At 45.5% G+C, this 25,000-nt stretch overlaps 4 protein-coding genes across 5 annotated transcripts in view; 1 reads left to right on the forward strand and 3 right to left on the reverse strand.

Moving 5' to 3' along the window:
• nub1 (negative regulator of ubiquitin-like proteins 1) overlaps positions 1 to 6,131 on the reverse strand; it is an 8,070-nt gene extending 1,939 nt beyond the window's left edge. The window contains exons 1-12 of the mRNA XM_047337870.1: positions 5,718 to 6,131; positions 4,799 to 4,920; positions 4,194 to 4,361; positions 3,852 to 3,919; positions 3,704 to 3,768; positions 3,089 to 3,256; positions 2,855 to 2,943; positions 1,645 to 1,751; positions 1,012 to 1,198; positions 438 to 545; positions 131 to 283; positions 1 to 24 (exon numbers count right to left, since the gene is read on the reverse strand). The exon at positions 1 to 24 is cut by the window's left edge and continues 123 nt beyond it. Coding sequence (XP_047193826.1) covers positions 1 to 24; positions 131 to 283; positions 438 to 545; positions 1,012 to 1,198; positions 1,645 to 1,751; positions 2,855 to 2,943; positions 3,089 to 3,256; positions 3,704 to 3,768; positions 3,852 to 3,919; positions 4,194 to 4,361; positions 4,799 to 4,915 — 1,254 coding nt within the window. The 5' untranslated portion in view covers positions 4,916 to 4,920; positions 5,718 to 6,131. The remainder of the gene's footprint in view (positions 25 to 130; positions 284 to 437; positions 546 to 1,011; positions 1,199 to 1,644; positions 1,752 to 2,854; positions 2,944 to 3,088; positions 3,257 to 3,703; positions 3,769 to 3,851; positions 3,920 to 4,193; positions 4,362 to 4,798; positions 4,921 to 5,717) is intronic.
• Positions 6,132 to 6,396: 265 nt separating this feature from the next.
• Positions 6,397 to 12,191, reverse strand: LOC118098277. Of its 2 annotated transcripts, none has more exons than XM_035141903.2 (3): positions 12,018 to 12,191; positions 7,662 to 7,869; positions 6,397 to 7,236 (listed from the first exon to the last, which is right to left on the reverse strand). In XM_035141903.2, the coding sequence occupies exons 1-3, from the start codon at positions 12,061 to 12,063 to the stop codon at positions 6,726 to 6,728; spliced, it is 765 nt and encodes a 254-aa protein (XP_034997794.2). In that variant the 5' UTR covers positions 12,064 to 12,191; the 3' UTR covers positions 6,397 to 6,725. The 2 variants fall into 2 exon arrangements, with proteins under 2 accessions (XP_034997794.2, XP_034997793.2); XM_035141902.2 differs by lacking the exon at positions 12,018 to 12,191 and adding an exon at positions 8,519 to 8,702.
• A 4,421-nt stretch (positions 12,192 to 16,612) lies between these two features.
• On the reverse strand, positions 16,613 to 18,971 carry crygn2 (crystallin, gamma N2). Its single transcript, XM_035142742.2, has 5 exons — positions 18,951 to 18,971; positions 18,297 to 18,388; positions 17,537 to 17,693; positions 16,916 to 17,061; positions 16,613 to 16,801 (listed from the first exon to the last, which is right to left on the reverse strand). Exons 1-5 carry the CDS (start codon positions 18,969 to 18,971, stop codon positions 16,666 to 16,668), a joined length of 552 nt encoding a protein of 183 aa, XP_034998633.1. The 3' UTR covers positions 16,613 to 16,665.
• A 4,396-nt stretch (positions 18,972 to 23,367) lies between these two features.
• The window catches only part of eci2 (enoyl-CoA delta isomerase 2), a 6,551-nt gene continuing 4,918 nt past the window's right edge, over positions 23,368 to 25,000 (forward strand). Inside the window, exons 1-3 of the mRNA XM_035142991.2 lie at positions 23,368 to 23,571; positions 24,505 to 24,566; positions 24,731 to 24,834. Of these exons, the coding sequence (XP_034998882.2) occupies positions 23,516 to 23,571; positions 24,505 to 24,566; positions 24,731 to 24,834 (222 nt within the window). The 5' untranslated portion in view covers positions 23,368 to 23,515. The remainder of the gene's footprint in view (positions 23,572 to 24,504; positions 24,567 to 24,730; positions 24,835 to 25,000) is intronic.

Here is a 25,000-nt window from a genome sequence, read left to right on the forward strand (position 1 = left end):
CCTCTGCTTCAGCTCCTCTCGCTCCTGAGAAACACACAAATTACAAATAAAGAGAATCATCATGGATCCAAAGACACACCAGATCCAGAGCCTAAAACCTTGACCTGTAAGTTCTAGGGTCAGGAGTTACCTGTCTGCGGTTGCTGATGTGGATGGCGGCCTCCTGCAGGTCGCCCTGACAGGCTCTGAGTCCCAGTCGAGCTTCTCTCTCGGAGAAGCCCAGCGCCATCAGCTGAGCCATTTTCTCTGAGTCCAGACACAAATGACTGAACAGAGACTCCACCTGAAAACAGTGGTTCAGACGTTCAAAGACGATGACACGTTTATATTCTGATGAGCTGCTTCTGTGAAGTTAACTCTGAGTTGTAGGTCTGTTGGTCACATGCTCAGCGTTCAGGCTGTGAATAAACAAGCGCTCCATCACACGCTGAACTCACTTTGGTCAGTTGGTGTCGCGCCTGAATGTCGTTTCCTTCGATGTAGGAGAGGAGACTCTGGAGGAGGTACAACCGGAGAAACAACACCTCCTCTCTGCCTGTGTTACCCTGACGACACACACACACACAGTGAAGCTATGATAAATCATCTCCTCTAGCAAAGATGAAGACCAATTGCGTCACAGCTGATCAACCACACTGTCCCATTTCAAATGCATCCCTTCGTTCCCTAGCAACGCTCCATGAGTAGATCCTTTTCAGGACAACACATCCCAGGATTCATTGCACGCCGGTGATGGAGCTAACGAGGTGAGTGGCTGATTAATAGGAAGAGGAGTTGCTCAGAGGAGCTGACAATGAAATGTTGACAGGAAATCCTCCGTGGACAGACCATCTTGTTATGGCTCAGTCCATGTGGACCCTGATGTTTTGAATGTCACTGATAAAACCACAGCTCCAAACTGTCATAACGTCCTTTATTCATTTGCAGTAAAACCTAATCTCAGTTTCAAACCGGGAACAAAACAGTCAAACCAAAGTGTTTGAGTGACGTCGGCTGTACAGTGCGAGTCACCTTGATCATGAGCAGTCGTTCTCGCCGCTCTCCGTAACACTGCAGGAAACAGTCCTCGGCTCGCTGCAGACGAGTCTTACCGTCGTCCAGACACGACAGAGCCTCCAGAGCTCGATAACACCACACGATGTCCAGCTGCAGGACGGCGAAGTTATCCACTGAGCTGAGGAGAGCCGAGCCGCACACACTACACACACACACACACACTTCCTGTATAAACATGAGATCTATATACAGAGTATTTTGGATTTATTTACATTGTGTGTTTGGTTTAATTGATGAATTGATTTGTATTGATGAATGTTTGAATTGATGATTAGAGCTGTTGATTGGTTTGTCAGGTGTTGGGCGGGGCTATGTGTGGAAAGTCACCTATCAGGTTTGTTCACTCAGTGTCAGAATAGGCGGAGCCTGTGGTTTCTCACCTTTTTCCTTCTTTGGAATATTAGAGACATCTTGGAAATGTTTTGATCATGTTTGCAGAAATTTATTGTTTAAGACTAAACTCGCTGTGAGTGTCCTGAAAACACCTCAGACTTCCTGTTTATCACGTTTCCTCCAGACAATCAGAACCTTTCTGCAGACGATGTCACACATGATGATGTCAGAGATGATGATGTCAGATGCGTGTACCTGAACTGCTGGTCGGCCTGCAGCAGGTGACAGAGAGCGTCATCGTACTGTTTCCTCTTCATCAGAGAACGACCTTTCTCATGGAAACCCATGGCCAGGATCAGAGCCTGCACACACAGACACAGACACACACACAGACAGACGTGAAGTGTGTGTTTGTGTGTAGGATATGAAGTTACAAACTGGTTCTTCTCATGTAGTGAATCCTGTTGTGTTGATGTGTTCCGTTCCATCAGCATCTACTGTCCTTGTGTCCTGGGAGAGGATCCTCACACGTGACTGAGCTTCATTCACTGATCACTAAGTTTCTATTTGACTCTTGTTGAGTGAAGAACAGAGGAAGTTGCTCCTTGTTAACGTCTATGAGACAAACTGGGAATATGAGACAAATAAAATGTGATTGATTGGTTAAATAAAAATCTGTGTCTCGACAGCCAACTCTCCCTCACTGCCAACATTACTGCAACAACCCGTTCCTGTAGATTCATGCTGCACAGCATCAGGAGGATACGCCCCCTTCTCACTCAGAAGGTTCTAGTCAAGGTTCTGGTCCAGGTTCTGGTCCAGGTTCTGGTCATCTCACACCTAGACTACTGCACCTCCCTCCTGGCAGGTCTACCTGCTGCTGCCATCCGACCTCTGCAGCTCATCCAGAAACCAGCAGCTCCACTGGTCTTTAACCTGAGTTCACTCACACTCCTCCGCTCCCTTCACTGGTTCCCAGTGGCTGTTTGCTTCAAGACTCTAGTACTTGGTACCGTGCTGTGAACGGATCGGGTCCAGTCTACATCCAGGACATGGTCAAACCTCACACCCCAGCCCGTCCACTCTGCTCTCCATCGGCCAATCAGCTGCTCCCTCACTGTGAGGGACAGCTGTCACTCAACAACATCACGAATGTTTGTTGTCCTGGCTCCTAAACGTGGAACGAGCTCCACATTGTCATGAGGACAGGAAGTCCACACATCTCCCTCCAGACTAAAGACACGTCTCTTCAGACTATAGCTTGGATAAAAATAAATAAAAATAAAAAACAACTATATTTAGTAGCACTTCCATGTAGCACTTTGTAGTTGGGCTTCCTTGATGCAAATTGTACTTTCTTGATTCTTGTTGTTCTGGGTTTGTTCCTCATGGTTGATGCACTTATTGTAAGTTGCTTTGGATAAAAGCGTCAGCTCAATGAAATGTAATGTAACGTAATGTGTACCTTCCTCTCCTTGGGCGGGATCTTCAGCGGGTTTCCCTTCTGGTCGGCGATCTCCAGGAACGGAACATTACTGGAGTCCTCGCTGCCGTCTGAGACGAGAACGGATAATCAAGGAGAGAGAGAGAGAGAGAGAGGATTATTTACTTAATATAGCAGAACGTTCTCTCAGATTAAACGCAGCAGAACGTTCTCTCAGATTAAACGCAGCAGAACGTTCTCTCAGATTAAACGCACCTCTCTCGGACAGGATCTGGAAGCCTTTCTGCGTCCTCTGGAGACTCTCGCTCTGTTGCTTCTTCCTCTGCTCCTCTTCACTCATCAGTTGCTTCAGCTCGGCATCGCTCACCTTCAGCACCATCACTTTACTGTGGTTCTTCACGCCCTGCTCGTCCAGACGCTCGTCTGACGGGACGGGACAGAACACACACACACACACACACACACACACACACACACACACACACACACACACACACACACACACACACACACACACACACACACACACACACACACACACACACACACACACACACACACACACGAGCTTTACTCATTTTTATATTTTCAGCAACAATATTCAACATCTGAGAGTTTTGTGTGTAACGCTGCTGATGATGCTGGGATTGTGCAACAATTTTATGGGGTTTTATTATGGGATGGTGCAATATGTGCTACATGCAATGTGTGTGTGCAATATTTTAGTTACTTTAACATTTTAAAATAAATACAGTTGGTGCTGCTTTGTAACTTGTTTGTAAATATGGAAGCTAATATGTCCACAGCATTTGAGTCCCCAAAAATGTCCCTACGGGATGAATAAAGTATATCGTATTGATCTTAACTCACGTGGACTCAGAGTTTTACCGTTCAGGATCAGTTTGATGTATCTGAGGCCGAACTCTTGGCCGATTCTATGACAGAGAAACAAACACACTCAGCACAGCGGCACACTGTGTGTGTGTGTGTGTGTGTGTGTCTGTGTGTGTGTGTGTACCTGTCCACCACCTCCTGGACACACACGTCCAGCCTTGTCTCCAGGTAGTTCTTCTTTGACTTTGGATCCTGAAAACAAACACACATTTTACAGAACGTGTTTTGGACAATAAAGATTCATATGTTTGAATGAAGAGGTTTCAGAAGTATTTAGCGGCCGTGAATGCTGGATGGAGTCATGTGACTGATAAGAACCAATCAGGAAGAGAACATTGTTTACAAAAGTCTCAGTTTCTGTTCAGACTATAACACAAGTTTTTGACCTACATGTAAAACGGGACCAGCAGCGTTTGGTCTCTAATTCAGAGGCTGGAGAACAGAGGCGTAACCGATGCTACAGTACCTTCCTGCTGTCTCTGGGCAGCAGCAGCTCCAGCGTCGCCACGTTGGTCTCCCTGTACGTCTGGTTTCCTTTGCTCCTCGTCACTGTCTGAACTCGGATGGACTCCAGAGCCCCACCAACCTCCGACACCGGCAGAAACAGCAGGGCGGCGAAACGCTCCGCCAGCTCCTGATGTAAAAAAACAAAATCACCATGACAATTTATAACACTGTGAACTCTGATATAGAAAATATAATATATTGTTTAACTGTTGTTCTATTTATTGTTTTTTGTTTTTATGTTATTAGTTATGTATGTTTTTTAATTTTTCAATAACAAAATTGTTAAAATTAAAATATTTGTACAGGTTATAACTTTTCATGTGATAAAATAGAACAAAGCTTTCAGTGTTTCCATTGTATTTTGATAGATAACATCTGTTTTTATCTGTTAGGATTTTGATATTTATTAACATTGAGTTTATATAAGTAGTTTTTCTCTTAAATAATACCTTTTAATAATTAATTTAATGAATGAATTGATGTTTTCATATAGCGTGTGATCACACAGTGAGACATCTGAGCAGCTCAGTGACGTTAACGTGTTACTGTGAGTTTACTGGCGACCTGAATGTGCTGCGGCTCCAGCTTCTCGTCATCGATGGTGTACGGAGGATTCCAGAGCTGGATCTTCTCCTGCTTCAGCAGGTTCTTCAGCTTCGCCTCCGTGTTCTGCTCCGCCATCGTGTCTGAAAACAACAGGAAAGAACCAACACGAAGGAGGTGGAGAAGAGAGGAGGTGAAGGTTGTTGGACAGATTCAAACTCTCCTCAGAGAGAAACCAAGTCACTGCTCACATTTGATTTTTCTACGACTAAAGACTCAAAGAAACATGTTGACTATAAAAGAAAATGTATCGTTTTAAAAGATGATAGAAAAATACAAAATTACAAGTACTAGTACTGAACATAAAATGTACACACATTATTATTATATTGTTATTATACTTTATTCAAATATAAGTACTTTATCATTACTCGTTTACTAATGAGAAAACCAGCATTTTAATATTTTACTTTGATGCTTAAAGAAGCTGAAACCATGAAAGATTATTTAAAAACTTTACAATGAATTCATAATAATCAGTTGTTATAGTTTCACTTTAAAATGAAATAAAGCCTTTTAAATAAAAAAATACTCCATTACACTCATTAATGTATCGCAGCTGAGTGTTACTGAGTAAAATTATAATTATTTAGAGGGTGAAAAGGTGGCAGATGCATGATGGGAAATGTAGGAGTCAGTGTTGTAAACAGATGTTCCGTGAAGGCACCACAGAGCTTCAGCTGCACCGTGAGACGTTCACGGTCTGAGTTCATGTCACGTTCACAGGAGCGTCAGCTCAGAAATGAGTTTATGACGTAGACAGCGAACGTAACGTTTGATTCACGACATAAACAACAAACACGCAGTTTGTGTCTAAACGACGCGGTTACTGTTCGCTCCAAACAAAGATGGCGTCTGAGTTTGTTTATCTGTGACTTACCTCCGTGTTTCAGCACGAGACCACTAACATCTGGCGATATATACTAATATATAAATATAATATATACTAATATATAAATGAGTGATGTGTCCTTCCGTGTCGAGGCTTCGAAGCGTGAGTCGAGTCCAGGAAGATGTTTGTGATGCGCGTATCGAGGCTTGTGTTGATGACGTATGTGGTGACGCTTGGTTTCTTGTGACGTGTCGCTGTGCTCAGTCCGGAGTAACGCAGAGGTTACTCGTTACTCGTTACTCCGTACTGTAGCTCGGGACGTTACTCCTACACTACACTACACTCCTACACCTGCTAAGACTTGATCAGACATGAGGACGGTGTCGCTTCCGTTCAGAAACATCCGGTTGTAACGACTGTAAATATGTGGCTGCTCTTCTATAGCTGCAAACATCACGTGACTTTCAGCTGTGTTTACCAGAGTCAATGCACCAGAATGAGACCGGTGATTGGCCTGGTCGCGTGTCACTCAAAGTGCAGTCAGCCAATCAGAGGAGGGGCTCAAGAGGCAGGTCTGCAGCTCCAGAGGCAGGAGACAGGAAGTGGAAATAAACACTGCAGCAGTTTGTCCACTTTAAACCACTGACACATCATCTTAGGGACCAATATCTCACATTAGGTCCCAGAAAGGTGTAAAGTATGGGCCCTTTAAATAAAACATGAATCATTTCAGGTAAAGACTTTTTTCATTTTTACTTATTTCAATTTATTTTTGGTAAATCTGATCATTTTAACGTGTTACTTTCAAACAAGCTTCTAATAGTTTCAAATTCCAATTTTGATTCACATAGCACTGAATTTAATGTAAAACAAGAGCATGTGTTTCTGTACTGAAATGATATTTCATATATGTAGATATATAGACATTAGATACAGAGATAGATTACTCATGACCGACAGACGTGTGAAGATGAAACCCAACAAGCACAAGTGAAGAGTTTGAAAGAATAACGTCTTGAATTCTTAAACAACGTGAAATAAACTTTGTGAAGTGTCTCAGAAGGACGAGTACATCCCCAGCCTCCTGGCGGCCTCGGAGATCCTCGGCCTCTTCCTGTTGGGGAACGGGTAGTGGTTGTGGTTCAGATGGACCCAGGACGATGAGCCCGCTCCACCTACACTCAGCTGCCTGGTGAACTGCAGGGCAGGGGCCGACAACTTCCTGGGGCCCCTGCAGGTCGGGGAGCAGATGATCTTTCCTCCTGTGGACAGGTTCTTCTGCAGGTCTTCATGTAGGTTGGTGGTGGAACTGCAGGGGGAGCAGGGGAGGCAGGCAACGGGACTGGGGCTCTCGTCTGAGCTGGTCATAGAGGCGGGGGCCAAATGGTCAGGGAGATCTTCTCTGGATCTGGTAACAGGAACCTGAACCAGATCCACTCTGGAACCAGCGACGGCGTGCATGTGGAAACGCTTGTCTTCTCTGAACGAGCTGCAGAGAGAATCTGATGTGGAATCCACAGAGAGTTTTCTGTCTCTGGACTCAGACGGCGACGACGACCACGAACGCCTGAAAATACAAAACAAAGTTACCAGTTACTCTGGTTTCATAAAGTTAACCAGAATTATGGATTCAGTTACCATGGAAACCACTGCTCCACCAGGTGTCAGTCAGAGTTGGTGGAGAATGTTAGGTCATATTCATAAATACAAAATAAATGATTTCTGTGATCAATTAAATGAACATAAAACATAATAACATGACACGACCACGACTGATGACATCCTCATCATTGACATCACCACTGATGACAACATCACCACTGATGACATCATCATCGCTGACAACGTCACCACTGACATCATCACTGATGACATCATCGCTGACATCATCATCAATGACATCTTGCCACCATGTTGAGAGATATTTTTTACAGTGTAGACATATCAGTATTATATTTAATCACATCAGATGTTGAACCTTCAGAATCTGACCTGGAGGAACTGTTGATGTTGTTCGTTTCTGTGGGGAAGACCGGGAGCTGCACGGTGATACCGGGGCAGGAGCGGCGGTGGAGGTCCAGGTGGACATGCCAGGGGTCGAAGGTCGTCAGGTGGGGAACGATGGTTGCAGCCGGTGATGATGAAGTCAGACCCTGAGTGACGGGGACGATGCTGACGGTCTCTGACAGCTCCTCTGAGACTGGACACACAAGTGAAAAACATCTCAACTTGAATTACTGATTGCATTGATTATAGATTATATAGATGAATTATTTGAAAAGTCTGAGGTGAATGTAAAGTTTTTCAATAAATGACTTGTTGTCACTCGTGGCTCAGAGTGGATCTGGGTTAGTTAAACCTGAACTGGTTTCACTGGTTTCACAACAGGAAGTGAGTGTGGACACAAAGAGTTTAAACTTCATCATTTAAACAAACTTTTAAGTTCATGAAGAGTCAATAATAAGGAAGCTGTGGTGTCTGGCCTTCAAAATAAAAGCACAGGTTGGTTTCACTAATGGAAGCGATTCAGCTGCTCTTAAACCTAAAATGTTATTTATCAGAAAATGGATAATTTCAACGAATGATTGATTATTTGAGTCTTTGAGAATAGAACAGATGATGTCACTTCTTATTTTATGTCAGTCTATGGATCAAAACGAAATTATTTCAATGGGTGCTTTTATTGTGAAACTTCTAACAGGAAGTTTACACCTTACCTTGTGATCGTGAACAAACAAAACAAAAGTTTCACGAACTTCAATCTGACGTCAAACACGTTTTATTCTGAATGATCGTTTCCGGTGTGAGTGCGCGTGTGTGACGATCACACACGCGCACATGTTTCTCACCTGATCTGAACAACAACACCTGAGAGAGTCTCTGTCTCTGTCTGCTGCTGCGGTACAACTCCCTGAGGACGTCCATGTCCTCCTGCTGCTCCTGCTGACTCCTCCTCCCTGAGGACGTCCATGTCCTCCTGCTGCTCCTGCTGACTCCTCCTCCCTGAGGACGTCCATGTCCTCCTGCTGCTCCTGCTGACTCCTCCTCCCTGAGGACGTCCATGTCCTCCTGCTGCTCCTGCTGACTCCTCCTCCTGAGGACGTCCATGTCCTCCTGCTGCTCCTGCTGACTCCTCCTCCCTGAGGACGTCCATGTCCTCCTGCTGCTCCTGCTGCTCCTGCTGACTCCTCCTCCCTGAGGACGTCCATGTCCTCCTGCTGCTCCTGCTGACTCCTCCTCCCTGAGGACGTCCATGTCCTCCTGCTGCTCCTGCTGACTCCTCCTCCCTGAGGACGTCCATGTCCTCCTGCTGCTCCTGCTGACTCCTCCTCCCTGAGGAAGTCCATGTCCTCCTGCTGCTCCTCCTCCTGAGGACGCCCATGTCCTCCTGCTGCTCCTGCTGACTCCTCCTCCCTGAGGACGTCCATGTCCTCCTGCTGCTCCTGCTGACTCCTCCTCCCTGAGGACGTCCATGTCCTCCTGCTGCTCCTGCTGACTCCTCCTCCCTGAGGACGTCCATGTCCTCCTGCTGCTCCTGCTGACTCCTCCTCCCTGAGGACGTCCATGTCCTCCTGCTGCTCCTGCTGACTCCTCCTCCCTGAGGACGTCCATGTCCTCCTGCTGCTCCTGCTGACTCCTCCTCCCTGAGGACGTCCATGTCCTCCTGCTGCTCCTGCTGACTCCTCCTCCCTGAGGAAGTCCATGTCCTCCTGCTGCTCCTGCTGACTCCTCCTCCCTGAGGACGTCCATGTCCTCCTGCTGCTCCTGCTGACTCCTCCTCCCTGAGGACGTCCATGTCCTCCTGCTGCTCCTGCTGACTCCTCCTCCCTGAGGACGTCCATGTCCTCCTGCTGCTCCTGCTGACTCCTCCTCCTCCCTGAGGAAGTCCATGTCCTCCTGCTGCTCCTGCTGACTCCTCCTCCCTGAGGACGTCCATGTCCTCCTGCTGCTCCTGCTGACTCCTCCTCCTGAGGACGTCCATGTCCTCCTGCTGCTCCTGCTGACTCTCCTCCCTGAGGACGTCCATGTCCTCCTGCTGCTCCTGCTGACTCCTCCTCCCTGAGGACGTCCATGTCCTCCTGCTGCTCCTGCTGACTCCTCCTCCCTGAGGACGTCCATGTCCTCCTGCTGCTCCTGCTGACTCCTCCTCCCTGAGGACGTCCATGTTCTCCTGCTGACTCCTTATGACTCCTCCTACTGACTCCTCCTGCTGCTCCTGCTGACTCCTCCTGCTGCTCCTCCTGACTCCTCCTCCCTGAGGACGTCCATGTTCTCCTGCTGCTCCTGCTGACCCCTCCTCCCTGAGGACGTCCCTGTTCTCCTGCTGACTCCTTATGACTCCTCCTACTGACTCCTCCTGCTGCTCCTGCTGACTTCTCCTGCTGCCTCCTCCTCCCTGAGGATGTCCATGTCCTCCTGCTGCTCCTCCTGACTCCTCCTCCCTGAGGACGTCCATGTCCTCCTGCTGCTCCTGCTGACCCCTCCTCCCTGAGGACGTCCATGTTCTCCTGCTGACTCCTTATGACTCCTCCTACTGACTCCTCCTGCTGCTCCTGCTGCCTCCTCCTCCCTGAGGACGTCCATGTCCTCCTGCTGCTCCTGCTGACCCCTCCTCCCTGAGGACGTCCATGTTCTCCTGCTGACTCCTTATGACTCCTCCTACTGACTCCTCCTGCTGCTCCTGCTGCCTCCTCCTCCCTGAGGACGTCCATGTCCTCCTGCTGCTCCTGCTGACTCCTCCTCCCTGAGGAAGTCCATGTCCTCCTGCTGCTCCTGCTGACTCCTCCTCCCTGAGGACGTCCATGTCCTCCTGCTGCTCCTGCTGCCTCCTCCTCCCTGAGGACGTCCATGTCCTCCTGCTGCTCCTGCTGACTCCTCCTCCCTGAGGACGTCCATGTCCTCCTGCTGCTCCTGCTGACTCCTCCTCCCTGAGGACGTCCATGTCCTCCTGCTGCTCCTGCTGACTCCTCCTCCCTGAGGACGTCCATGTCCTCCTGCTGCTCCTGCTGACTCCTCCTCCCTGAGGACGTCCATGTCCTCCTGCTGCTCCTGCTGACTCCTCCTCCCTGAGGACGTCCATGTTCTCCTGCTGACTCCTTATGACTCCTCCTACTGACTCCTCCTGCTGCTCCTGCTGACTCCTCCTGCTGCTCCTCCTGACTCCTCCTCCCTGAGGACGTCCATGTTCTCCTGCTGCTCCTGCTGCTGACCTCCTCCCTGAGGACGTCCATGTCCTCCTGCTGCTCCTTCTGACTCCTCCTCCCTGAGGACGTCCATGTTCTCCTGCTGCTCCTGCTGACCCCTCCTCCCTGAGGACGTCCCTGTTCTCCTGCTGACTCCTTATGACTCCTCCTACTGACTCCTCCTGCTGCTCCTGCTGACTTCTCCTGCTGCCTCCTCCTCCCTGAGGATGTCCATGTCCTCCTGCTGCTCCTCCTGACTCCTCCTCCCTGAGGACGTCCATGTCCTCCTGCTGCTCCTGCTGACCCCTCCTCCCTGAGGACGTCCATGTTCTCCTGCTGACTCCTTATGACTCCTCCTACTGACTCCTCCTGCTGCTCCTGCTGCCTCCTCCTCCCTGAGGATGTCCATGTCCTCCTGCTGCTCCTCCTGACTCCTCCTCCCTGAGGACGTCCATGTTCTCCTGCTGCTCCTGCTGACCCCTCCTCCCTGAGGACGTCCATGTTCTCCTGCTGACTCCTTATGACTCCTCCTACTGACTCCTCCTGCTGCTCCTGCTGACTTCTCCTGCTGCCTCCTCCTCCCTGAGGATGTCCATGTTCTCCTCCTGCTCCTGCTGATTCCTCCTGCTGACTCCTCCTCCTTGTTACATTCTTCATATATAAAACTGAACTGAAGTGATTTACGTTGCTGCTGTGTGAAGGAGCTTATTACCAAGAGAAGGTTCTATATATATGTAATATATTATATATATATAATATATATTTATTTATAAATGTATTTATCGTCCTCGTGGTCCTGAGTTCTTCTTCTTCTTCTTCTTCTTCTTCTTCTTCTTCTTCTTCTTCTTTGCTGACCCACCGGCGGGTGGCCACCAACAACAAGGTGCATCGTGGTATCCAGGTCCCGCCCATACACACTATTAACCTATCCTGAGTCAGTCTCAGCTGTCAATCATGACGTCTGTTTTTATATCATCAAATAACTGATTCAAACCAAACTGATCAGAAACACAAACATCAGAGAGATAAGAAAGAACTGAAATGACAGAAACATCTTTACAAACATTTATTTAACGTCTACTCTGATTTGTTAGTTTGGTTTGTGTCCCAGTGTGTTAATGTTTGTGTTCTTTGTGTATTAAAATGTATGAAAGTGTGTTGTTACCCTCCAGCAGCTCGCAGCCTGGCCTCACACAGCAGCAGCAGGACATCCTGCTGGTGTTTGATTCTCTTCAGTGAACGAACCTTCCTCCTCCTCCTCCTCCTCCTCCTCCTTGACTCAGCTCAGAGTCTCAGACGAAACGAAGCGTCGCTCCTAAAATCCACCAACTTCAGAGTGACGGACATTTTGGTTTAGACACACACTCACACATACACTCACACACACACTCACACACACACACAAGATTATTGTGTGACTTTGATTAGTGTGTAAACAGTGAAGTGCTGTACTGACCTTCACATCAGCTGTTTAATACGAACAACAAACACACATTCAGGGTTAACACAGATTTACACCTGCAGCAGCACCACATTATTTACAGTTACACCAGTTTATACTAAGTTTATATCAGTTCATATCCAGTATATATCCAGTTTATACCCAGTAAATATCCAGTATATACCCAGTTAATATCCAGTATATACCCAGTTAATATCCAGTATATGCCCAGTAAATATCCAGTTAATATCCAGTATATACCCAGCTAATACCCAGTTAATATCTAGTTAATATCCAGTATATACCCAGTTAATATCCAGTATATACCCAGCTAATACCCAGTTAATATCCAGTATATACCCAGTTAATATCCAGTATATGCCCAGTTAATATCCAGTATATACCCAGTTAATACCCAGCTAATACCCAGTTAATATCCAGTATATACCCAGTTAATATCCAGTATATGCCCAGTTAATATCCAGTATATACCCAGTTAATATCCAGTATATACCCAGCTAATACCCAGTTAATATCCAGTATATACCCAGTTAATATCCAGTATATACCCAGTTAATATCCAGTATATACCCAGTTAATATCCAGTATATACCCAGCTAATACCCAGTTAATATCCAGTATATACCCAGCTAATACCCAGTTAATATCCAGTATATACCCAGTTAATATCCAGTATATGCCCAGTATATACCCAGTTAATATCCAGTATATACCCAGTTAATATCCAGTATATGCCCAGTTAATATCCAGTATATGCCCAGTAAATATCCAGTTAATATCCAGTATATACCCAGTTAATATCCAGTATATACCCAGTTAATATCCAGTATATACCCAGTTAATATCCAGTATATGCCCAGTTAATATCCAGTATATGCCCAGTAAATATCCAGTTAATATCCAGTATATACCCAGTTAATATCCAGTATATACCCAGTTAATATCCAGTATATACCCAGTTAATATCCAGTATATGCCCAGTTAATATCCAGTATATGCCCAGTAAATATCCAGTTAATATCCAGTATATACCCAGTTAATATCCAGTATATACCCAGTTAAAATCCACTTAATATCCAGTATATACCCAGTATATACCCAGTATATACCAGTTAATACCCAGTTAATACCCAGTTAATATCCAATATATACCCAGTTAAAATCCACTTAATATCCAGTATATACCCAGTTAATACCCAGTTAATATCCAGTATATACCCAGTATATACCAGTTAATACCCAGTTAATATCCAGTTAATACCCAGTTAATATCCAGTATATATCCAGTTAATATCCAGTTAACATCCAGTATATACCCAGTTAATATCCAGTATACACCAGTTAATATCCAGTATATATCCAGTTAATATCCAGTATATATCCAGTTAATATCCAGTATACATCAGTTAATATCCAGTTAACATCCAGTATATACCCAGTTAATATCCAGTATACACCAGTTAATATCCAGTATATATCCAGTTAATATCCAGTATATATCCAGTTAATATCCAGTTAACATCCAGTATATACCCAGTTAATATCCAGTTTATACCCAGTTAATACCCAGTTAATACCAAGTTAATATCCAGTTAATACCCAGTTAATATCCAGTATATATCCAGTTAATATCCAGTTAACATCCAGTATATACCCAGTTAATATCCAGTATACACCAGTTAATATCCAGTATATATCCAGTTAATATCCAGTATATATCCAGTTAATATCCAGTTAACATCCAGTATATACCCAGTTAATATCCAGTTTATACCCAGTTAATACCCAGTTAATACCCAGTTAATATCCAGTTAATACCCAGTTAATACCCAGTTAATATCCAGTTAATACCCAGTTAATACCCAGTTAATATCCAGTTTATACCCAGTTAATACCCAGTTAATATCCAGTATATGCCCAGTTAATATCCGGTTAATATCCAGTTAATATCCAGTTTATACCCAGTTAATACCCAGTTAATACCTAGTTAATATCCAGTTAATACCCATTTAATATCCAGTTTATATCCAGTTAATACCCAGTATATGCCCAGTTAATATCCAGTTAATATCCAGTTAATATCCAGTTAATACCCAGTTAATATCCAGTTTATATCCAGTTAATACCCAGTATATGCCCAGTTAATATCCGGTTAATATCCAGTTAATATCCAGTTTATACCCAGTTAATATCCAGTTAATATCCAGTTAATACCCAGTTAATACCCAGTTAATATCCAGTTTATACCCAGTTAATACCCAGTTAATACCCAGTTAATATCCAGTTAATACCCAGTTAATATCCAGTTTATACCCAGTTAATACCCAGTTTATATCCAGGTAATACCCAGTTAATATCCAGTTTATGCAGTCAGTTAATACCCAGTTAATACCCAGTTAATATCCAGTTTATACCCAGTTAATACCCAGTTAATATCCAGTTTATACCCAGTTAATACCCAGTTAATATCCAGGTAATACCCAGTTAATATCCAGTTTATACCCAGTTAATATCCAGTTTATACCCAGTTTATACCCAGTTAATACCCAGTTTATACCCAGTAATATATCCAGTTTATACCCAGTTTATACCCAGTTAATACCCAGTTTATACCCAGGTAATACCCAGTTTATACCCAGTTTATATGCAGTTAATATCCAGTTAATACCCAGTTAATATCCAGTTTATACCCAGTTAATATCCAGTTTATACCCAGTTAATATCCAGGTAATACCCAGTTAATACCCAGTTTATACCCAGTTAATATCCAGTTTATACCCAGTTAATATCCAGGTAATACCCAGTTTATACCCAGTTTATACCCAGTTAATATCCAGGTAATACCCAGTTAATATCCAGTTTATACCCAGTTAATATCCAGTTTATACCCAGTTAATACCCAGTTAATATCCAGGTAATACCCAGTTAATACCCAGTTTATACTCAGTTTATACCCAGTTAATACCCAGTTAATATCCAGTTAATACCCAGTTAATATCCGTGTAATACCCAGTTAATACCCAGTTAATATCCAGGTAATACCCAGTTAATACCCAGTTAATATCCAGGTAATACCCAGTTAATATCCAGTTTATACCCAGTTAATACCCAGTTAATATCCAGGTAATACCCAGTTAATACCCAGTTTATACCCAGTTAATACCCAGTTAATATCCAGTTTATACCCAGTTAATATCCAGTTTATACCCAGTTAATACCCAGTTAATACCCATTAATATCCAGTTTATATCCAGTTTATACCCAGTTAATATCCAGTTAATACCCAGTTAATATCCAGTTTATACCCAGTTAATACCCAGTTAATACCCAGTTAATATCCAGGTAATACCCAGTTTATACCCAGTTTATACCCAGTTAATATCCAGGTAATACCCAGTTAATATCCAGTTAATACCCAGTTAATACCCAGTTTATACCCAGTTAATATCCAGTTTATACCCAGTTAATACCCAGTTAATATCCAGGTAATACCCAGTTAATACCCAGTTAATATCCAGTTTATACCCAGTTAATACCCAGTTAATATCCAGTTTATACCCAGTTAATACCCAGTTAATATCCAGGTAATACCCAGTTTATACCCAGTTAATATCCAGTTTATACCCAGTTAATACCCAGTTAATATCCAGTTTATACCCAGTTAATACCCAGTTAATATCCAGGTAATACCCAGTTAATACCCAGTTTATACCCAGTTAATACCCAGTTAATACCCAGTTAATACCCAGTTAATACCCAGTTAATACCCAGTTAATATCCAGTTTATACCCAGTTAATGCCAGTTAATACCCAGTTAATATCCAGGTTAATACCCAGTTAATACCCAGTTTATACCCAGTTAATACCCAGTTAATACCCAGTTAATATCCAGTTTATATCCAGTTAATACCCAGTATATGCCCAGTTAATATCCAGTTTATACCCAGTTAATACCCAGTTAATATCCAGTTTATACCCAGTTAATACCCAGTTAATATCCAGGTAATACCCAGTTAATATCCAGTTTATACCCAGTTAATACCCAGTTAATATCCAGTTTATATCCAGTTAATACCCAGTATATACCCAGTTAATATCCAGTTTATACCCAGTTTATACCCAGTTAATATCCAGTTTATACCCAGTTAATACCCAGTTAATACCCAGTTTATACCCAGTTAATACCCAGTTAATACCCAGTTAATATCCAGTTTATACCCAGTGTAAATCATCAGTGGGACATAAAACCAGAGTGAAACAGAAAGTGTTTGATAAAAAATCTCTTTTCTTCGTTCAGTCTGGTTTATTTTTGTACACGATGACATCAGTGGCTGATTTCAGGGGGCGGGGTTTAGAAGTAGTTGACGACTCTGCGGATGGACTGGATGTTGGGGTTCTGGGCCTGCCACTCGTTGTGGCTGTTGTAGTCGCCGCGCTCCACGATGTACATACGACCACGGAAGTTTGGCTCCTCGTACATCACCCAGCTACAGACGGAGAAAACAACATCAATATGTGAAAGTAATGATAACTCTGCTTATTGTAACTGAGTCCAGCGTTGTTCACACACACACACGAAAAGAAACAGGTGTTGAACTCACGCTCCGTCTCCGTAGACCTTGACGGAGTTGATGCAGTTCTTGGCGAGGCCGCGGCTCTGCAGGAAGGGACAGTCGTCGCAGATCTCCACGCACTGACCAGCGAAGTTACAGCCCTCGAACAGCTCGATGCGATAATGCTCGCCGTGCTGAGGGAGGAACAGGAAGTGAGACTGAATTCTCTCTGATACCATACATTTATTTTGATCAGAAAACCTTCTGACGCAAAGTCACTTCAAATATGTCGTATTTTGTTTTTAGCAAATCCTTTTAACCTGTTTCTATTTTTATATTGAAATAGGTGTGTTTCCATCCACCATTTAAAAATATGATTTGTCATCAGGTGACTGAAGAGAAATGATTTTGTAACAAAGTAAATCTTCTCCTCTGAGGAGCAGGATTATTTCAGGAGAATCTGGGACCTGATGGATTAAATAATATTAAAGGCTGTGGCTGAGGGGTTGAATGGTCGTCCTCCAACCAGAAGGTCGGCTGCTCGAATTCCAGCCAATGCCAAAGTGTCCATGGGCAAGATGCTGAACCCCGAATGGCTTTGCATAAGAGCGGCGGCTAAACTACATGACATGACATAAAGACTGCAAAAACCCTGTCAGAGGCGTGTACCATGCCGATGGGTTTGCAGGATCCCATGTGATCGTTGTGGGAGTTCCACCTCTGGAATTCTGGGTACTCTCCGTGCTCCAGGATATACTGCTGGCCCTTGAAGTCGGGGTGGTCGAAGCAGATCCAGGCGCCGCTCTCCACTCGGATGGAGTTCACCCTGAAAACACAAGAGTCAAGTGATGCTTCTTCTCCACACGAAGCTAAGCTAAGCTAAGAACAATAAAATGGTTCCCTGTGCTTTTAAGTTGAAATGTAGTAAAACTTAAGCTTTGTGATACGTCAGTGTTGTAACTACGGCAGCTGAGAAGGTCGTTAAAAGTATGTTTGACGAATACACTTTTCAGTCTTTGTGTTTGTCCATAAAACAAGTTCAGAGTAATTAGCTCTGAGTTTCATTACAGAACTTTAGAATCCACTGTGTCACTGTCTTTTAATGGGGTGGTGTTTATGTTCACCTGTGACACCCCCACCAACGACAGGACACATGTCGAAGTCCATCGACACGTTTAGAGGAAGCATGTCGTTCTACATGTGAACTGTAGGAAAATGTTTCTCACGTAACTCCGCCCCCTCCATATGTTATAACATGAGAATTTATGTCCAGGTTGGATCAACATCACAAACGAATGAAATGAGGTTTTGTAGTTTTTTTCATTCTTCTCGTTCACTTTAAATATTCAATCAGAAATGAAGCTGCAGCTCCATCGTTTGAAGCGTTGTCATGACAACATAAAACTGAAATCTTTCTTTTTTAAGTCACCTGTTCATGAAGCCGCGGTCCTGGAAGTTATCACAGTCACCTCTGACCTCCAGCTTCCTGCCGGTGAAGCACTTCCCCTCGTAGAAGGTGATCTGAAAAACAAACCGTAAACCGTTTCTGTTGTAATTATAACCACGCCCTCAGTGGTGATGTCACAGTGAGCCGACACGCCCCTGAGTAAACTGACATCATGGCGACGAGATGTTAGACCAGACTTTGAGCGGTTGCTAGGTAACAGGTTGAAAAGATGATTTCAGAGCAGACAAAGAAAATAAAAAGTTGTGCTAAACTTACACTCGAGTTAAACTTCAATAATATAATTTAAAGTATCTTTCATTTTTTTTCCTGATTACAACACAGCTTCATGTTTAAAAAAAATATTAGAGAAAAAATCACGAGCTGCAGATTCATCAACACATTTTAAAATCCTCGTCTGTTTTATCTGTAGAGAAGATTTTAAATTCATCTTTTAAAAACAAGAGTGTGAGATGGAGCATCAGTCAAACTTCATTCAAAGTTCTACTCATTGATTTCAAATGAACAAGAGCCATAAAATACTGTGAAATATAATACAACTCAAAATATTTCATTTAAAAGAAAACTATAAAAAAATATGTCAGTTTCAGTTTCCTGTGTGAGATTCAGCATGCTCACCTTTCCAGAATACTGCGACATGTTTGTTCACTGGATGTCGTCCAACCTGAGACACAAGCACACACACAGTGTCACAGAGAGAAAGTTGGACAGCCCAATATATACAGCAGGGGGTGAGCGAGGGGCGAGCGAGGGGCCAGGTCCAGACCCTGAGTACAAAAGACGAGATTTAAAGGTTTGTGCTGCGTCGACGTTTTCTCTTTATCCTCATGTGTCTGCTGATTCTGCTTTGTGTGTGCATGTGTCTTTGTGTGTGTGTGTGTTTTTGTTTGCGTGTGTGTGTGTTTGTGTTTGTGTGTCTGTGTGTGTTTGTGTGTGCGTGTATCTTTGTGTGTGTGTTTGAATGTGCGTGTGTCTGTGTTTGAGTGAGTGTGTTTGAGTGTGTATGTGTCTGTGTGTACGTGTGTGTCTGCGTGTGTGTCTCAATAGCTTTGCAGGGTCAGTGATATTACACAAAGCCTGTTTCTATAGAGTCACATTTGAACTCTGCTGCTACAAATAGAAAATAAACTTGAATTAAGTTTGTTTGTGTGGTGACATTAAACAAGAACAGTTCAATGTTCAGTTCATGTTTTAAACTAGAGTCTAACCAGATCCTTACTTCCTCCTCAGGACCTGGGTGTCTCAGGCTCTGCTCTCTCCCTGCTCTCATCCTACCTCCATGATCACACTTATCGGGTAACTTGGAGAAGATCTGTGTCCGAACCTTGTTCTCTCACTACTGGGGTCCCTCAAGGTTCCGTCCTGGGTCCCCTCCTCTCTGTACACCAACTCTCTCATTCACTCACATGGCTTTTCCTACCACAGCTACGCAGATGACACCCAACTAATCCTGTCTTCCCCCAATCTGAAACACAGGTAGCAGCACGAATCTCGGCCTGTCTGACTGATCAGTGGATGTCCGCACACCACCTGAAAATCAAACTTGATCTTCAACCTAAGTTCACTCACACTCCTCCGCTCCCTTCACTGGTTCCCAGTGGCTGCCCACATCCACTTCAAGACACTAGTACTTGCGTACCATGCTGTGAACGGATCGGGTCCAGTCTACATCCAGGACATAATCATTATAATAATACATTTTATTTATAGGAGCCTTTCAGAGCACTCAAGGTCACCTTACATGGCAGAGATAAAAACACAACAACAAAAAACAATGTATCAAAAACATCAATAAAACAAATAAAATAAGCACTGGTTTAAAAAGATGAGTTTTTAGATGAGATTTAAAAATGGAGAGAGTTCATGTTACGAATGTCTGGTGGTAGAGAGAGGGAGCATGGTGGTCAAACGGGCAGGTGGTACAGTGAGGTGGATGGAAAAAGAAGACCTGAGGGTGCGGGGGGTTCAATGTGCAGGAGTTCAGAAAGGTATAGAGGAGCGAGGTTATAGATGGCCTTAAAGGGGAGGAGCAGAATCTTAAAAACAATAAGTTGAAGGACTGGAGTGATGAGACTGATGGAGGGGGTTCTGGAAATGATGCGAGCGGCAGAGTTCTGGACAGGCAGGCAGACAGACAGGCAGGCAGGCAGGCAGGCAGACAGGCAGGCAGGCAGGCAGACAGACAGCAAGAGCAGGCAGCAAGGCAGGCAGACAGACGACAGACAGACAGACAGCAGACAGACAGGCGGCGGCTCAGGCGACAGCAGGCAGGCAGACAGGCAGGCGGCAGGCAGGAAGGCAGGCAGGCAGGCAGGCAGGCGGCAGACAGACAGACAGCAGGACAGGCAGGCAGGCAGAGGCTGACAGACAGGCGACAGGCAGGCAGGCAGACAGGCAGGCAGGCAGACAGGCAGGAAGGCAGGCGACAGGCAGGCAGGCAGGCAGAAACAGACAGACAGGCAGGCAGGCAGGCTGACAGACAGGCTGACAGGCAGGCAGGCAGACAGGCAGGCAGGCAGACAGGCAGGAAGGCAGGCAGGCAGGCAGGCAGGCAGGCAGACAGACAGACAGACAGACAGGCAACAGACAGACAGACCAGGCAGGCAGGCAGACAGGCAGGCAGGCAGACAGGCAAGGCAGGCAGGCAGGCAGGCAGGCTGACAGGCAGGCTGACAGGCAGGCAGGCAGACAGGCAGGCAGGCAGACAGGCAGGAAGGCAGGCAGGCAGGCAGGCAGGCAGGCAGACAGACAGACAGACAGGCAGGCAGGCAGGCAGACAGGCAGGCAGGCAGACAGGCAGGCAGGCAGGCAGGCAGGCAGGCAGGCAGGCAGACAGGCAGGCAGACAGGCAGGCAGGCAGACAGGCAGGCAGACAGGCAGGCAGACAGACAGACAGACAGGCAGGCAGGCAGGCAGGCAGGCAGGCAGGCAGACAGGCAGGCAGGCTGACAGGCAGGCTGACAGGCAGGCTGACAGACAGGCTGACAGGCAGGCAGGCAGACAGGCAGGCAGGCTGACAGACAGACAGGCTGACAGGCAGGCAGACTGACAGGCTGACAGGCAGGCTGACAGACAGGCTGACAGGCAGCAGCAGACAGGCAGGCAGGCTGACAGGCAGGCTGACAGACGGCAGGCAGGCTGACAGACAGGCAGGCTGACAGACAGGCAGGCTGACAGACAGGCTGACAGGCAGGCAGGCAGACAGGCAGGCAGGCAGGCTGACAGACAGGCAGGCAGGCAGGCAGGCTGACAGACAGGCTGACAGGCAGGCAGGCAGACAGGCAGGCAGACAGGCAGGCAGGCTGACAGACAGGCAGGAAGGCAGGCAGGCAGGCAGGCAGGCAGGCGACAGACAGGCTGACAGGCAGGCAGGCAGGCAGGCTGACAGACAGACAGGCAGGCAGGCAGACAGACAGGCTGACAGGCAGGCAGGCAGGCAGGCAGACAGACAGGCAGGCAGGCAGGCTGACAGACAGGCAGGAAGGCAGGCAGGCAGGCAGGCAGGCTGACAGACAGGCTGACAGGCAGGCAGGCAGGCAGGCAGGCTGACAGACAGGCAGGCAGGCAGGCAGGCTGACAGACAGGCTGACAGGCAGGCAGGCAGACAGGCAGGCAGGCTGACAGACAGGCAGGCAGGCAGGCAGGCTGACAGACAGGCAGGCAGGCAGGCAGGCGCAGGCAGGCAGGCAGGCAGGCAGACTGACAGGCAGGCAGGCAGACTGACAGGCAGGCAGGCAGACAGGCAGGCAGGCAGGCAGACTGACAGGCAGGCAGGCAGGCAGGCAGGCAGGCCAGACAGGCAGGCAGGCAGGCAGACTGACAGGCAGGCAGGCAGGCAGGCAGGCAGACGACAGGCAGGCAGGCAGGCTGACAGACGACAGGCAGGCAGGCAGAGCAGGCAGGCAGGCAGACTGACAGGCAGGCAGGCAGGACAGGCAGGCAGGCAGACTGACAGGCAGGCAGGCAGACAGGCAGGCAGACTGACAGGCAGGCAGGCAGACAGACAGGCAGGCAGGACAGGCAGGCAGACAGGCAGGCTGACAGGCAGGCAGGCAGGCAGGCAGACAGGCAGGCTGACAGGCAGACAGGCAGGCAGACAGGCAGACAGACAGGCACGACAGGCAGACAGGCAGGCAGGCCAGACAGGCAGGCAGGCAGACAGCAGACAGGCAGCTGACAGGCAGGCAGGCTGACAGACAGGCAGGCAGGCAGGCAGACAGGCAGGCAGGCAGGCAGGCAGACAGACAGGCAGGCAGGCATGTGACAGTTTTAATCATTTTAATTTGCTTAATCATAAAAACATTGTTTTTAACTGATAATGGAAGAAAACATTCAGTTTACACTTAATCACATATTTCATTTACATATCATTTAAATAAATTAAACTAGAAAATTGGTTGTTTTTTTTTTGTCTCATAAGATCTTTTAAAATCCTCAGTAACATAAAGTAAATTCAGCTGAACAGTAAAAATGTATTCATTTCAAATTCAGCAGAGACACAACTACATCTCCCATGATGCTTCATTGCTTCTTTGGCCTCATGGACAGAAACCAGAGGTCCTCTCCCTGACCTCTGACCCCTGACCTTTCTGAACGCCTCCACCATTTGTGTTAGCGACTCAATCATTTCTTCCTCCTCGTATATTCTTCACATTATTATATTATTTCAGCATTTCAGTTTATTTCTGATTCTGATTATCTCTGTGAGTAACTGATATTAAATGTTTCCTCTGTATAAACTGAACACGTCTTTTCTCAGGGTCATTTAAAACAGGAACCTGTATTATAACTGTCAGAGCACAGAACTGCAGTCTGTGCTTATCTTCTGTTCTAAATAAAGTTTGAAAGTGTTTCTCTCCGCAGAGTAGTCTCCTTTCCTAACTCCTTTCCTAACTCCTTACTGCTTCTCCTTCACATCTTTCCTTGACCTTGTGACGTGTTTCATCGGGGTCAAGGAATAGTGGTTAGGAAAAGCCTTCGTTCATTGGATGAACCGCATGACGACACGGTCCAGTTGAGCCAATGGGGGAGAAGGAGACCACAGAGTGGGCGGGAGCAGCGGTGTAAACAGCTGGTTAGCTCCGCCGCGGCTCAAACTGAGCTAAGAGTCCGTCCTCCTGCTCTCCGGACCGGCTCCTGCTCTCCGGACCCTCCGCTCCGAGGACCTCCAGCTCCGGGTACAAATGGCCGGTGTGTTCCTGAACTGCTCCGCTGCCTGGCGCTTAGTCCGCGGCAGAAGGTGAGTGACTGTGACCGCTGAGTGTGGAGGTTAGCATGTTAGCATGTTAGCTTGTGTCAGAGAGAGCTTCAGCCTGTGTTCATGTTAAAGAAACAGTTTATGATGTATAGAATGAAAAGTCTGCTTTTGAACATTATATAAGTGAATATATTTATTCTGTTAATCTGTATATTTATGATTTATAGAATAAAAACTGTTAAAGTTCAAGTGTGACCTTTGCTCCACTTTCTCTCTCACATAACATTCAGTGTTTCCATGGAAACAGCATTCTGATAGTAGATTAAGACAATAATCTGAATAAGACTTTGACATGTAAACGATATATTCTGATTAAACCTGATTTAAAACCATACGCAGAGGAATCAATAACCAATAATCAGATTCTTCAGATTAACCAGCTGCCTGACGTCATCTTTAGAGTCTGTAACATGGAATGTGAAGAACTTTGATCAGTACACACACGCACGCACGCACACACACACACACACACACACACACACACACACACACACACACAGTTATAATAATAGATGATATAAGAAGCAGTTGAGTGTTGATAAAATGATCAATAGATTAATAGAATATTAATGTAATCTAAATGTTCCTACCTCTCAGATGATTGTGAACATCTGCTGCTTAAAAAAATAAAAGTTGTTAATAATAGATGAGTCAAATGAAATATAAAATCAAATAAATACTGATCAAGAAACTGAACCTTCTCTTTAAACTGATTGATGAATTAAATCTTTATTTTATTTACATGTGATCAGTGGATTTATTTACCTGTGAAGGTCCTTTTCTCAGTTTTTTATGTTTTTTTCTGGATGTAGATAAATCTTTTATCTATTAGTTGAGTTGTTTTTCTGTTTTATTTCTGGTTGTTTTAATGTGTAGAAATAAAGCAGATTTGTGTTTTTTACAAATGTGTTTCAGTTTGTTCAGATTGTCGGTCGCTCCGAGTCTGAAGCTTCACACCACAGCGTCTCGTACGATGGGTCAGTATCTGACTTTCCGATTCTCACTATTTTATTTAATGTCGACTTATTTTAACCCTAACCCACTTCAGCAAAGTTTCATGGAACAACATTGCAGATCAATTATACAAATCCACTGTGTGTGTGTGTGTGTGTGTGTGTGTGTGTGTGTGTGTGTGATGCAGGTGCGAGTGTGGAGCAGTTTGAGCAGGCGAAGAACAAACTGTCGTCGCTGCAGAAAGATCCAGGAAACAAAGTCAAACTGAAAATCTACGCTTTGTTCAAACAGGTGAGCTGTGTCACTCCACGTGTCACATGTTCACAACACGTTTATTTCACTCCACGTGTCACATGTTCACAACACGTTTATTTCGAGCTGATTCAAATATTCCCACGGTTCAACACGTGACAGGATGTGACGCTGAAGTCACAGGTCAGGAAGATTCCAGCGCCAC

Source organism: Hippoglossus stenolepis, chromosome 19 (assembly GCF_022539355.2).
Source record: "Hippoglossus stenolepis isolate QCI-W04-F060 chromosome 19, HSTE1.2, whole genome shotgun sequence".
NCBI lineage: Eukaryota > Metazoa > Chordata > Actinopteri > Pleuronectiformes > Pleuronectidae > Hippoglossus > Hippoglossus stenolepis.